We start from the raw sequence: 14,702 nt of genomic DNA on the forward strand, positions 1-14,702 counted from the left end.
CGTGAACGAGATCTTTTAAATGGGCAATCGTTAGTTCTTGATAAAAGTATGGTGGGTTATCGAGAAATAGCAGAGCAATTATTGCCGGAGTTTGAACCTTCGCTAACCCTGGGGTTCACGGCGGTACAGTGGGTCAGGCGAGTAGAGAGCATTGCATCAGCCTACGGATGGGACGAGTCGATGTTGTTAGCCCAATCCGTTAGTAAGTTACGCGGAGCGGCGAAACTATGGTTGAATAGCGTAGCCGAGGAAGTACACTCTTGGGAGGCGTTCAAAAAAGGACTATTATATTGTTTCCCATCAGTGGAGGACCAAGCCGACGTGCACTTGAGTCTTACAAAGAGAAGAATGCAGCGTGGCGAGACGCATGAGTCATATGTTTACGCGATGAAGACTATCGCTAGGCGTGGTGAAGTAAATGAAGCCTCCCTTATCAAGTACAGTGGAACCTCGTTAAAGCGAGTACGGGCTATAGCGACACCCCCGCTATTACGAGAGATAGCCGATGCACCGTCAATTGACCCTATAATAGGCGTGTAAAAAAATTCGTTTTTTACGGCAACCTTTCGGTGTTGGCTCTCGCCATAGCGAGGGTTTCACCGCCGGAAGACTTTCATCAAGACTCCTTAACCTCTGTAATTGCTAGCGATCTGTTAGGAATGAAGTTAATGGAGTGTTCAGTCTCAAATTTATGTGGTAAACTGTCGTTCGATAAATAAGTAGTTAATTTTGGTGAAAATATTGTGGCATTAGCATTCGCGAATGCTTCATCTTCTTTTGTTCCTCGGGCGGCAGAAAGCAGTCGGCAGCATACCCGCACGTCCGTGAGTTGCGTGAATAGAAAGCATTTGATGGCAGTCACCATGGCCAAAAAACACCAAACACGTCTAAGCGAGAAAATAAAAATAAAGGAGTAATATGAGAGTGTCGAAATTAATTTATCTTCCTATTCGCTCTGCAAAATTAAAAAAAACAAAAGCGCCCAAGGAATGCAGACGATGAAGAGTAATAAGAAGCTTTGTTCGGGTGGTTTTGCCCACTCAAATCTGCGGGAACTTCTGAGGAAGGGGCTACGCCTAAGCCTAAAGCGGAGTATTTCAGGGATAGATTGCGAATCGAGAATTTTAAGAGTGCGGAAGGTTGATTATACTAATGCGAAGCACCAAAGCGTTATCTCCCCTCATAATTGCTGGTGATGCCTGCGGTGTGAACCCGAAGTCGTGGAAGAAAGGACTCCGATCATAAGTATCTTTAGAAGTATTCCCCGCGTCATATAACATAGACGAAACGGAACTTTTTTACATACAACTCCCCGACAAAACCCTTGCAGTATGAGGTATTTCTTGCAATGAGGCCTCTAAAGGTAGGTAGTGTGCTTTAGCGATGATTTAGGATGTACGAAGCAATGATACTCAGCGTGAATTGTCCGGATGGACGTATTTATTCTCCGTTGCGGATTTACAAGGGTGAACTATTCGCGTCAGTGGTCGGAGTCGTACTGGCGCTCTCTTTTGTCACGTGGGTAGCCGAGCATCCCCTGGTGGCCACTGGAAGAACTCACAGAACAACTAACTCTCGTTTGCAGTGCCGTGGTAAACTCGGTGTATTATTTCAAATACGTCGCGAGCGTAACACTCAAAAAGAAACTTTTATTCAACGACGGCAATTTTAATCACATCATTTTTCAAGCTTAGCAAACTTTTTACCGTAGATGATAAAGATATTACATTATCTGATAGAAAAAGTCTTCCAAGGCGGGAACGTTATACAACCTTCCACCGTTTTCGCCTGTAGAAACAAATGTAATGCGTTATTTCACTTCACTGCCGCTTAACGTACAGAAACAATAAACATACACCAATGGAAACATTTGAGGCATTAAATAACCGCGATACTGTTTTATCAGTTAATTTTTGAATTTTCAGCGGAAAATACCAAAATAATAGAATGATCAGGTAAATGAACTAATTAAGTGCATAGAAAAATGGCTTCGTCGGTTTTGCATTGGCATAATGATTGACGAAACAATGCTTTGCATGATTTTTATTCAGTGCGGCGCTTATAAATTGTTTGAGTAGTTAGTCGTTGTTTGAGTAAGGACATTTAGTGATGCAAAAAAACATCGCCTTTCGTCTGGATTTATGCTTACGTTTATCGGATAGATGTTTATCTGTCGCCGCACCACTCCTGTTCCTGTATATCTGTTCGCAACAGGTATATTGGCTATTATTTGCTCCACCTCCGGTAAGGCGACAATTCGCTATAGCGAGTGTTTATTAGTGCACCGTGGGGTGTCGTTATATCGAGGTTGCACTGTACATTCTAAATGGCATGTGGGATAAGGAACTAGTGAAGCTGCTGACTATGTGTGACTTTGAAGATGTAGAAGGACTATTACGCAAGATAAGACGATACGAGAGTGTCACTGATAGGGCCAAATTGGGAGATAGGGCAAACTTTCACAATCGACCTCCTGTGACCATTGACAAAAGGGCTGAAGTCAAGGAAGTGAGGGGCGAAAGGACGCATACCCAGGGTGTTTGTTTCAATTGTGGAAAAGAGGGGCACCTCGCTAGGGAGTGCCGAGTAGCTGCCCGTGAGAGAGTTTGTTACCGGTGCAAGCAGACGGGACATATGCAGAAAGATTGTTTGCAGGCAACACCGAGAACGACCCAGAATGAGAAAAAGTGGAACGTTAGGAAAATCACTAGACCCAATTGCATCATAAAGGACGAGTACCACAAGTGGATAGAGATAAACGACGACAGGGTGGTTGGCTTCGTTGATTTAGGAAGCGATGTTGTCACCCTGAGAAGAGACGTTGCACAAGAACTAGGAGTCGAATATGAGGCGAGCCAGAAGCGTTTAGTTGGGTTTGGATCAAGGGGTTGTGAAGCTATTGGCACGAAACGAATGATCTTGAAAGTAGACGATGTGAATGTGGAAGTAGAGGTTTTAATTGTCCCAGAAAATTCTCAGGAGGATGCTATCATTGTAGGGCGGAGTGCCTTAGACCAACCAGGAATTCGGGTCGAAAAGGAGTTTGGGAGACTCACCATTTCCAGAGAAAACGCCGACCTTAGTGAAAGAAAGAATTCTCAAGTGCGGAAGGTGGAAGAGGAGTCACGGATCCAGAAAGACGAGATCCACATGAACGAGAACCTGACGACGCAAGACGAAGGGGCACTATGCGACCTCGTAAATAAATTCAGGGGATGTTTTGCTAAAAACTTAAGCGAGTTAGGCAAGGCGAACTTCACCAGCATCAGCATTGACTTGAATGACGACAAACCCGTGACGTCACGTCCGTATCGCCTGCCTTACGCAAAAAGAGAGAGCATGCAAAAGGCGGTAGAACCTGAGATGGTGGACTCAAAAATATTCACCACCAGAATTCAGCAGGAGGATTGGCTGTTGACCATGCAGCTGCAAGATCCGAGTCTCCAGAAAATACATGCGACATTGAAAAAGCCAGCACAGACAAACGAGGATAAGCAAGTGCACACTGATTATGTAGTAAGAGACCATCGAATATGTCGAAGAGTGGAGGGGGGAAGTCGTTGGGTGGTCCCAAGAGATGCGATTTGGAGAATCATAAAGGGGAGCCATGATGACATGGGACATTACGGAGAAGAAAAGACTCTGGAACACCTGCGAAGATATTTCTGGTTCCCGAGGATGAGACAAAGGATAAAGAGATATATCGCAGCCTGTATCGAATGCGCGTACCACAAGAGACCAGGCGGGAAAAGGGAAGGAATACTGTACCCAACTAAGCGCGAGGGTACGCCTTTTCATACCGTTAACATAGATCACCTAGGACCGTTCCCTCGTAGCAAAAGAGGCAGTGAATACATCCTCGCGTACCAAGACAATTTTACGAAGTTCATAGTACTACGAGCTGTGAAAAACACGAGGTCAAAACCAGTCTGTGAGGCCTTGAGTGAGATAGTTAGCTTGTTTGGTTGTCCGGACCGTATCATCTCGGATAGAGGAACGGCATATACGTCGAGAGAATTTGAGGAATTTTGCGAGGGGCATCAGATAAAACACATCAAGAACGCCACTGCAACGCCTAGGGCAAATGGACAAGTAGAGAGATCAAACGCCATAATTACTCGAGCTATCACTACGATGAATTCAACGGAGGATGGAAGTGATTGGGATGGGCGCTTGAAAGACATTCAATTTGCCATGAACTCGATGAAGAACAAGACGGTGGGAGCCAGTCCACATGAACTGTTGTTTGCGTACCGCCCGCGGAATGCGTTAAGGAACCGAGTTGTAGTGACATTGCAGGAAGATGAACATGAAGTGAGCAAAGAAGTGATAGAGGAGGTTAGGAAGGAAGCTTTAGGCAGGATGGTAACATGTCAGGAGAGGCAGAAGAAAAGGTTTGACGAAGCTCACAAGGAGCCAAGAAAATACGTGCGGGGAGAGTTAGTGTTAGTCGAGCGAGAAGCCCAGGCGACGGGAACGTCTCGAAAGCTAGCACCCAAATTTAAGGGACCATACAGGGTGGAGAAGGTATTCCCCAGGGATAGATATTTGCTGACAGACATCCCAGGAGCAGCCAGAACCCAGAGGAGGTTTCATTCGGTCTTTTGTGCAGATCGAATGAAACCATGGTGCCAACCCCCACCAGACTACGACCCCGATGCTGTAGAAGAAGATGACAACCCACCCCCATGCAGCCCCGGAGACCAGGGAGCCCACGAGCAGATCCAAGAGGACCCCGATGCTGTAGAAGAAGATGACAACCCACCCCCATGCAGCCCCGGAGACCAGGGAGCCCACGAGCAGATCCAAGAGGACCCCGATGCTGTAGAAGAAGATGACAACCCACCCCCATGCAGCCCCGGAGACCAGGGAGCCCACGAGCAGATCCAAGAGGACCCCGATGCTGTAGAAGAAGATGACAACCCACCCCCATGCAGCCTCGGAGACCAGGGAGCCAACGAGCCGATTCAAGAGGAATCCGATGCTGTAGAAGAAGAGGTCAGCCAACCGCAAGAGCGGGCCGAGGACGGCCCTGAAATCAGGAAAGGCCGACTGTCATCAACTGGCTGTTCGAAATGGTCCGGCAGGTGCTGCCCCTCTGGGGGACGCCGAGGAACTCGGACGGTCGAGCCAGTAAGGAGGGTGACGCGCAGTCAGTCGCGCGGAATGTGTGTAGAGAGACGGTGCGAGTTTTGTTAATGGAGTATCACTCGAGTGCTGTAATAATCCTTGCTACCTCTGTTATTAAACCACTACCTCACACTAGGATACACCGGGCTTATTATTTCAATTAGAATCCCCTCAGTAAAATGGAAGCGATCGCTCGCTAGCTGCATTCACAGTAGCTCCGTGTTCCTGTTTTCTAAGCGTAGCAGTGCGCAATCGCGCTCCGTGATCACGGACCCACGTCCTGCAGCAGTTGCAACCCAGGCAACGTGTGCAAGATTTTTGTTCTTGGGAAAGGATGTTTTATTCAATGATTTTTTTAACTGCCTTTAACAAAAAAATAGATCTTTTTACTGACTTTATAAACTGAATTTTGGTCCATTTTTACATCGCTAAGTGAAGCTTTTATTTACCATAATCTAGGAGCCCTACAAATAATGTAATATTCAATATGCATATAATAAAAAACAAAAGACTTGCGGTGCTCCACGTGTGCAAGTTTTATATAATCGAGGGTGACGGTTGCATCAGGATTTAGGAGTCGTATTGATGTAGATTGACTTGCAAAGTGTTCAGCATATTTTTTAAAATTTTCATTTTTACTAAAAATTTGTGAAAAAATGCACATTCAGTAATGAAGTACATATTCGAGTGAGATGCTCTGAAAAAATTTAAGTATTCGTGTTCGATGTACGAATACGAGAAAAATGCTATTTGACCCATCTCTAATTTTTATTTCTCTTAACAAATGCCATCATGTCCTGGAGATATGCAAAGACATCAATGCTGAAAGGTGGAATATATTCTTCAGGTATGCAGATAAAAACTCACCTTAGCTCGCTTCATTTCAGTCAAATCTGTCCTCAATTGACGCATTTGAGTTTCATAGTGTGTTTGATTCCTTAACAGCCGAGCATGCTCTTTTTTGGCAGCTTGCAACCTCTGAAGCTCTTTCTTCATATCTGTTAAACGTTTCTCATACTCCTCCTTTACTTTCTTCACTTTATCAGCCCCTGCACTGCCAGCAGAAAGGCTTTGGTTGGCACCACTTCCACCTGTTCAGCAAAGTAATTTCTTGATCAAAAGTACCTTTCCAGAAAAATCTTCTCGGGATTGCTCGTGGGTTAGATTATTTAAGAGCGCCGAAGTTTCGGGTACCGACTCGCTACCCATTCTCACGGCTACTAGCATGAGCTAGTAGCCGTGGTGGCTCATGCTAGTAGCCGTGAGAATGGGTAGCGAGTCGGTACCCGAAACGTCGGCGCTCTTAAATAATCTAACCCGCGCGCAATCCCGAGAAGATTTTTCTAAAGTTATTCGCCGGGAAAGTGTAAAATCATACATACCTTTCCAGAGATTAGTTTGAAATAAGTGAAACAGTATAGCTAATAATCGATGAAAATTTTTAACGAACTCTGTCCTTCAAAATAAATGAAAACCTCACTATGTACTATTGAATAATATTTGAAGCAGCATCAAAGAGACAATTAAGGAGACCGCAAATCATACATTACAAGAGATAACTAAAGCACATGTTATTTTCCTAAGTACAAGAGGCAAAGACTAAAAATTCAGCCACTGTCAAAATCATGCGGTTTTTGGGCAAGTACTAATCTTTCAGTTGGGATGCCATAGTTTCAAGCACCAAATGTCACTGAATAATGAGTCCATCCATTTTAAGTTTGAAAATGAGTCCTGAAAGAGATCTCTTTTACAATGCTAACCATGCACTTTTCATTCATGATACCAATTATTTTCATACGTAAACACAGGTTAAATTCTATGGTTAACACAATAATTTAACAAATCACTGTTAAACTAATATTGCACTGAATCTTTGGACACTAAGGTTATATAGAAGAAAGAAGTTTCAACCATGATCAGTGGCATTTCTCAGCCAGGACTACATTTACTTGCAATTTTCAAATATCGTTAAATAAAATGAGACAAAAAATATACTCGAAACAGAGGCTTCCATGAGGCTTTCAGTTGGGGCTAACTCTGGTGGATTACTGATTTACTGAAAATTCTACATGAAAAAATGAACTGAGGCAGAGGTAAAACAAATTCACTAGAGTCTGATCAACAAGACATATTATTAACTTATCAAGCACAACAGTTTCTAACAAATAATGATAATGATGAGGCATACCAGTGATAGAAGCCAGCACCTTATCCCGTTCTTCCTGGGTATCCTGAATTCGCCTCTGCAACTGAGTTAATTTATCCTCATAATGGGCTCTCATAGACTGCAATCGTCGTTGTGATAATTCAAGCTCCTCAATCAGTTTCTGTTTGATATTTATCTCAGATGTCAGTTCAGCCAATTCCATGCCATATTGAGCATTGACTTCCTCTGGTGTACCACCATCTTCTAAAATCGAACAGTGAAAAAGGACTTCAATTTACTTCAAACTAATGTTAAAGCACAAAGGAACAACAACATAGAGTATTACGCACATAAAAATTACCTACACACTCAAAATTCACTACATTCCTTCATACATTGAAATAGCAATAAAACAATATATAAATTATGAAGTGGTACAAAGGGTCATACGAAGGATTTAGAGACAAATTTAAAGATTAGATTCATATGCACATATCTGTAAATACAAAAAAAGACACACACAAATTATCCAATAGAAATTTTAAGGGAAGAAATTTTAAGTGCCATAATAATTCCAACAAGTACATTATATAACACAAAATTACACTTTGAGTCACATTTTACTGATGTATTCCACATTCAATGAGGAGATATTCTTAGCCACAATAAGAAACTGAAATACAAATTATTTATTTTTATTCAAGCTACAAGAAATGACATTAACAAATATAATGCTTCATTAACCGAGATTCACAGAAAAAAAAATTGATTTATGGTTAGAATTTAAACTACTGCATTGATTTCATACACTTTAATGAACATTTTTTCAAGAGTCAAATGAATTACAATGGCACTTAACACTCCTTACATTAGTAGGGATGTAAGTGGTCCTGTCAAGGAAGAACTAATAACAAGGCATGTATGCCAAGTGCACAGATTCATGCATGGATGGAAAATTCTACCACTTGAGGTACACAAATGCAAGCAATCCTCACCGTGAGAGGCATGCTTCCTTACCTTTTTCTTCTGAATCCGTTTCACTTTCACTCTCATCCCCTCCTCCTTGGTTAGATTGGTGGTTGGAACAAGAATGACAGGAATTCAGACACAGACATGTTTTCAACACTTCTTTATCATTTTCAACAATTAAATTTCTCTCACTTCCATTCTCTTCTATAGTCCCTATCCAAACAATTCAGTCATATTCAATCAAATATCAATCAACAGCCTAATGCCTTTTATTTTTGCAAATGCAACATGCCACAAGCATTACCAATCCATTAAAAAGAAGATATGATCATGCACGAGTATTCGATGCAATCTTTTCAATTAATACCTTGAAAATATAAGTACGTATGTCTAAAAATAGATACCACTTGCATAAAATATTAAACATCCTGTTAATAAATCTTCCATTAATAATTTATGAAGCAAAATTCAAGAATCTAACCAAAACTTGGCCACAACAATGTAAAACTGCCCGAATATGACCTATAGAGAAGGGATGCACTTTATACTTGACTGTTTAGTGAAATATAGGCATGTGATGGATTACTGGCAAAAGGTTCAGAAAGCCACAAAAGACCACAAAATTTTTGAAAATATCAAAGGAGGGAATCTAAAAATAAAAAGGAGGGAAAATATCAATGGGAATTTGATTTTATTATTCTTGAATAGCAGAACATGCTTTCCATAACTTCGAGCGACTAATGGATAATCTCAAAACATAATTAATCTCTCCGTATCGAGTACTTAAAAGACTTTAATAGTGTTAATGATCATCTTTAGATAATTGAGTAATAATTATAATTTATACTCCTTTATTATAGCAAAATAGTCAATGAGAATTACTCAAAAGCAAGCAGGGAAATAACCACTTTTGGTGATATAAGTGGATTACAACAACTTATAACTGCCCATAATGATACCTCCGCTGCAAAAACGCTCAGCAGTTGCCCACGGAATCAAATCCACTCATCTAGTAGCCCAACAATACGAATCCGCTCAGCTGGCAGTGTCCGGAGCATAAGCGCTCATCTCTTATTCTCCAAGCTTGGAGGTGAGCGTATTGTTTCTTGCTTGGAGTGATTCGTATTGATGGGCTACTAGATGAGCAGATTTGATTCGGAGGGCAATTGTTGAGCATTTTTTGCAGTGGAGGTATCAATAATACACATTAGAATAAATGCTATACCAAATTCCCTAAGAAAAGATTGAATATTTCGGATAATTGTTCTGACTGCTGAGAACTACGGTTCTATCATATGACACACAAAAAATTCTGCATGCAGTAATGGAGGGTAGTAACTTTCCCCATCCCTTAACCCAAATGGGGAAGGAAGTAGCTTAAGAGCCTTTATCAGGTATTATGTCTGACATCCTCTGTGTTTGACAGACAATGCAGCAAGACAGTAAAATATGTCCCACGTGAATAAAAAATGTGGAAAAGTGAATTTATGCCCAAAATGGATTCTTTGAATGAAATTATAGCCTCATTAGAGAAATGGGGACAAACAGAAAGAAATTCAAAATTCAAAAGTAAAATTTCTGCATTTCTTCTCATGGATAAATGGGATGGGGTAATCCAATCAAAAATAAATTTGCAATCCCTTTAGAAATTCAAACGATGAAGGGATAAGGGAAATTGTGATGAAAGACAATTTTCCTCCCAAATATTCCTTCATAGTTTTTGATCTATAAACTGAGAAAACACAATCACCCAATGAGTTAGTGACATCTTCTGCCTTGACAGTTCCTTTTCAATAACTTGTTCAGGAAGAACTCCTTGAGAGAAAAAATCATGATGTAAGCATCAATGAATCATGTCAGAGATAAGGCAGTTAATTTTCCACCGTAAATAGCTCGAAAAGTAGGCGACACATTGAAAAATGGAAAAAAGTGTCTTTTCATTTTGCAAACTAAAACAATCAATAGTTTAAAAAATTGTTGAACAAGCACATTCTCTGATTTTTCCTGGATTGCAAGGATTTTCTGGTTGGTAAACACCACTCTGGAATTTGGGCTTGTAGTCTTCCATAGCATTCTGGATCTCTCCATCTTCCGAGTTTTTGCTGCGTTCTTTGTCAGCAGATGGAGAAATCCATGAAACCACATTGGAATAAAATTCTTCCCCAGCCACCATACACCTCTGATTACAACAAAATTGGCACACTCACCTCTTTCCTCTGAGTCGCTCTCCCCACTCTCATCTTCCCCTTTGTCGCCATCCTCCTCCCCCTCTCCCTCTTCCCCCCTCTCCTCCACGGCACCTTTCTCCTCGTTGCCATCCTCGCTCATGCCGTTGCCATTCCTCCCACTCTCCTCCCCACCCTCTTCATCACCTCCTGCACCCACTCCAACACTGCGACTCCTCTTGGTTTTGTACTGTTGCTTCAGCTGCTGCATGTCACGCTTCACCTCCATTTTTGCCTTCTCTAGCAGTTCACCAACACTGGGCATTTCACCAAAGGATATGTCATATCCACCTGTAGAAAAAAAATGACTCCCTAATAATTCATATCGATCACAAGGATTCTCATGTAAGGTGTGGTAAGACTACCAGGACAATTTAAGCAAAGCTGTTACGTATTACAGTATATTCTTATTTTACAACTACATACTTTCAAGTAAGACCTCATGGGATTTATTCAAACTGTTGTCTGATAATTCACTTGAACAACATTTTCTGCCCTATGAAAATTAGAACTACCAATTCCCTGAGCCAAAAAGCTAAAATCATCTATTTAAAGACAGCTTTTACTTTTTCGTGACTCATGCTTCGTTCTAATTTATGTCTCAACATAAAGCATACATGGACTAAAAAAACTTTGGCCAATTCAAAGACTAAATGTTTCTTCAAGAATAATGGCATTTGCATGTAGCTTGCAACCATCAAAACTCAAGATGAGACAAATTCAAATGTTTGAGTAACTTCAGAAAAATTGATAGCAAAAGAATTAAGTACACATAGAACTCCATTCTTTAATACACACCTACATTGTCCTACAAGCACAGCTACATTAAAGCCACAAGCAGAAAAAATGCCAGTGCTCATCATCTAAATACATTCGTCAAATTCCAAGATATGCATTAACTTACCAGACATTGCAACATGTGGACTAGCGCCAAAATTTCGTGCACCACTAGTGGGTGATCGCACATTTGCAGCATTTTTACGAAGTTGTTGGCAAGTAAATTCTGATTCTAAAAGCTTAGCACGTAATTCTTCTATCTCTTTAACATAACCTTGGATCATTTCAGAAACATCTGAATCAGCACCTGCAATAGTAAAAGAATACAAACACATTAAGAATGCAACTTTAAATTACCTAAGTAATTTTCTTATTTACAAACACCAATATTTTTTAATTGCATGGATAGAAATAAAAAATATTATTCATCTCTGAATAATATAGAATTATCACCCTACCATATGAATTAAAAAAAGGAAGAACAATTTTGATTCAAGAGGCAAAACTAGAGTAAGAACGATGGTGATTTTCATCTTTACAAACGTTTTATTTTAGCTACTACTTCAATAAAATAATTTCTGAAAGAAAATTAATCATTCAAATCTCTTACCACTATTAATCCAGCTTCCAGCAGCTTTTTCTGCCAATATTTGAGTGTTTCTGCTGCTTAGTGTATCAATGGTTTCTTGCATAGCCTTAATTCTCATCCTGAGATTATTATTTTCATTTTGCAACATGTTATTTTCATAAAACATATCATTAACAGTCTCCGTTCCATCTTCTCCAACAACTCTCTTACCCTGATAAATAGGAAAGTGCAATGTACATGCATTTAATTTGTTCATAAATTACATAATTTTAAATAACTTATTAACTGTATGATTTCACACTAATCATACATGATATTTCAATTAATTTAATCATAAAAACAAGAAAAAGTAATTACAGTACGTGCAGCTAATTAGAAATTCCTAATAAAATGAATGCAAAAAATAATAACCTGTTTGTATTCCATAAGTTCCAATTGTAGAAGTTGAATTTCTTGTCGCAAAAGGCATATGGTGCGAGAAGACTTATCTTGATTAATTGTGACACGATTCTTAATATTACGTGCACGATTAGCATATTTAAGCGTATTCAGAGTTTCCATGAAATCTCGGTCAGAAGGAGAGACACATGCAATCATCACAGTCCTGCTATTACCTGAAATATTCATTGATACATAAATCAATTAGTGATCTGGAATGTATTTATGAACAGCGTGATCTAAGAAAGAGATAACTTACCTCCTAGGGAATCTTGTAATAACCTAGTTAGCTTAGAGTCCCGGTAAGGAACATGTAAAGCTCTTTTTGATTTATCTCCAAGAGCAGATATCACATTGCCAAGAGCAAGCTGTTAAAAAAAAGTCAGAATTTTACATCAACAAGTTATTTTTACAAATATTATCAACAAAATGACATCACAATGGCATAAATCTGTCAACACCACTACAGTGATTCATTTGCAACAATTCTACAAGGTTTATTTACTCCAAGGGTGAAATTTACCATGAAAATATTATTCGCTTAATCCAGGGTTCGAAGCTGGATCTTCCGCCAGTCAGATATGCTACCAATTACACTGGCAAACAATTGCTATGTATCATGTAGCGTATTGACCTTAGCTATCTAGTTAATCAGATTACTCATACACACGGGAGTAAGATAATGACTAAGGCATGACACAAAGCAAAACAAAATACTTCACCCCAGGAATACAACTTTTTTGCATTCACCAAATTACAGAATATAATCAAGATATGAACTTCATACAATTTGTTACTGTTTATAAAAATATTATTGAAAATCAAGTGTTTCCAGTGGCGCTCACTCAATAAAGGAATAGAGTAATATTTACTAATACATGGTATCTAAACATAAATTTACCCATAAGAGAATATATTGTATTATGTGGGATTCGTAGAATTCCCACCAGGTGAGCTGTTCTATTAGAGCCGACGTTTCAATGACTCACTCTGCCTTCGTCCTCAGGACGTTGAGTGGCTAAGTGGTAGAAAAACTCACCTGGTGGAAATCCTGCGAAGCATTCATCTACATCGTGCGCCAGGACAGCACCAAATATTATATATTAGATAATCCTTACCAAACCACAGTTAATGGAAATGCCTTCCCTTGCCCGTTCACCCGTAGCTCCAGTGCGCTTCAGTCTTTCAGATCCCGCCAAATCCACAAAATGGAATTTAGCCGTTAACGTTTCAAATTCCTTAGTAGGTTGGTTTCCTGAAACAACATCCACAGCCATCTGAAAGGAAGTTAGAGCCAATTCATTAACCATGTAGTAGAGATAAGTATGAAACAGTATTATCATTGGATAACAAGCAATACTACAAATGTAACAAATAGCAAGTGAGAAAGGATTGTATTACGAATACATGTTTTCTATCTTCTGCGATATACATCTGTGTAAAACTTCACTCAAACCTCTTACCCAGATTCCAAGAGATTTAAAAATATATTGATAATTTCAGTAAAAGATATCAGAATTATATAACTTTGCAAATGAATGATTCTGTCAACATCTTAAAAAAAAAAAAAAAAATTCACGTCAACATTATCATCTAAGTTCTCAAAATTACAGAAAACTAACATTCAACACGGGCTATTCATTTTTATGTCTTACCTCTCCATTTTCCTCATTTTCATTAGTTTCTCGGACCATTCTTTGCTGCTTAACGTGAAGGGTAAATATGGCATGAGATCTAGAAGACTGCGTATTCATTTGAGTACTAGCTGTTGTTCTGGACAAAGCACCTAACCTAAGGCATTGCAGAGCTTCTTCTGCAGATCGTACAGCCCGCATTGTCACCCCAACCACATAGATACCACCCATAGCATCTTCGTGGATTCTAATTCCACCACCCATCTTATGATGACCCTGGGGAGGTATCACAGCTACAGCAGGTGCTAATGCCGGTCCATTGCCTAAGGCAGCTCCCTGCACACATGGAGAATATAACACACAAATTACTAACAATAACACCAAGTAATATATATTATAATAATAACCATTATCATCTTTAAAAAAGTTAGAGTTGCAATGGGTTTTCTGAATTTTATTCAAAGAACTACAACAACACTCCTCAGTTTAAATGGTATCAGTTAATTAATAAAAAATAAGTTACTCCTAGTTAATTAATACAAAAAGAGCATTTCCCCACTCACGATCAATTATGTAACGATGTACTACCTTCAGTGCCAGAGCTTACAAAACTCACCAAAATATTTACAAGCAAGCTCAATTTTCTGAACATAGTAACAAGGATATTATTTAGGGAGTATAGCAATTTCTCAAATAATTTGAAAATTAAATTTTCCATCAAAATTTCATTTACTATGTTTCTTGTTGTCTTTCATGCTGTATTAAACATGAACTCTCTTTATGCAATACCTAAT

At 39.6% G+C, this 14,702-nt stretch overlaps 1 protein-coding gene across 7 annotated transcripts in view; it reads right to left on the reverse strand.

The window, feature by feature from the left end:
* Positions 1-14,702, reverse strand: part of LOC124157521 (kinesin-like protein KIF21A) — a 162,210-nt gene that overhangs the window by 56,554 nt on the left and 90,954 nt on the right. For 5 of the 7 annotated variants that reach the window (XM_046532326.1, XM_046532323.1, XM_046532324.1 and 2 more), the window contains 10 exons: positions 13,930-14,244; positions 13,393-13,551; positions 12,534-12,642; positions 12,248-12,450; positions 11,858-12,047; positions 11,375-11,554; positions 10,453-10,761; positions 8,294-8,458; positions 7,319-7,540; positions 5,998-6,221 (listed from right to left, as the gene is read on the reverse strand). In XM_046532326.1, the coding sequence (XP_046388282.1) occupies positions 5,998-6,221; positions 7,319-7,540; positions 8,294-8,458; positions 10,453-10,761; positions 11,375-11,554; positions 11,858-12,047; positions 12,248-12,450; positions 12,534-12,642; positions 13,393-13,551; positions 13,930-14,244 (2,076 nt within the window). The remainder of the gene's footprint in view (positions 1-5,997; positions 6,222-7,318; positions 7,541-8,293; positions 8,459-10,452; positions 10,762-11,374; positions 11,555-11,857; positions 12,048-12,247; positions 12,451-12,533; positions 12,643-13,392; positions 13,552-13,929; positions 14,245-14,702) is intronic. The other 2 variants (XM_046532327.1, XM_046532328.1) reach the window with 2 other exon arrangements.

This window comes from Ischnura elegans, chromosome 4, assembly GCF_921293095.1.
Source record: "Ischnura elegans chromosome 4, ioIscEleg1.1, whole genome shotgun sequence".
Classification (NCBI taxonomy): Eukaryota; Metazoa; Arthropoda; class Insecta; order Odonata; family Coenagrionidae; genus Ischnura; species Ischnura elegans.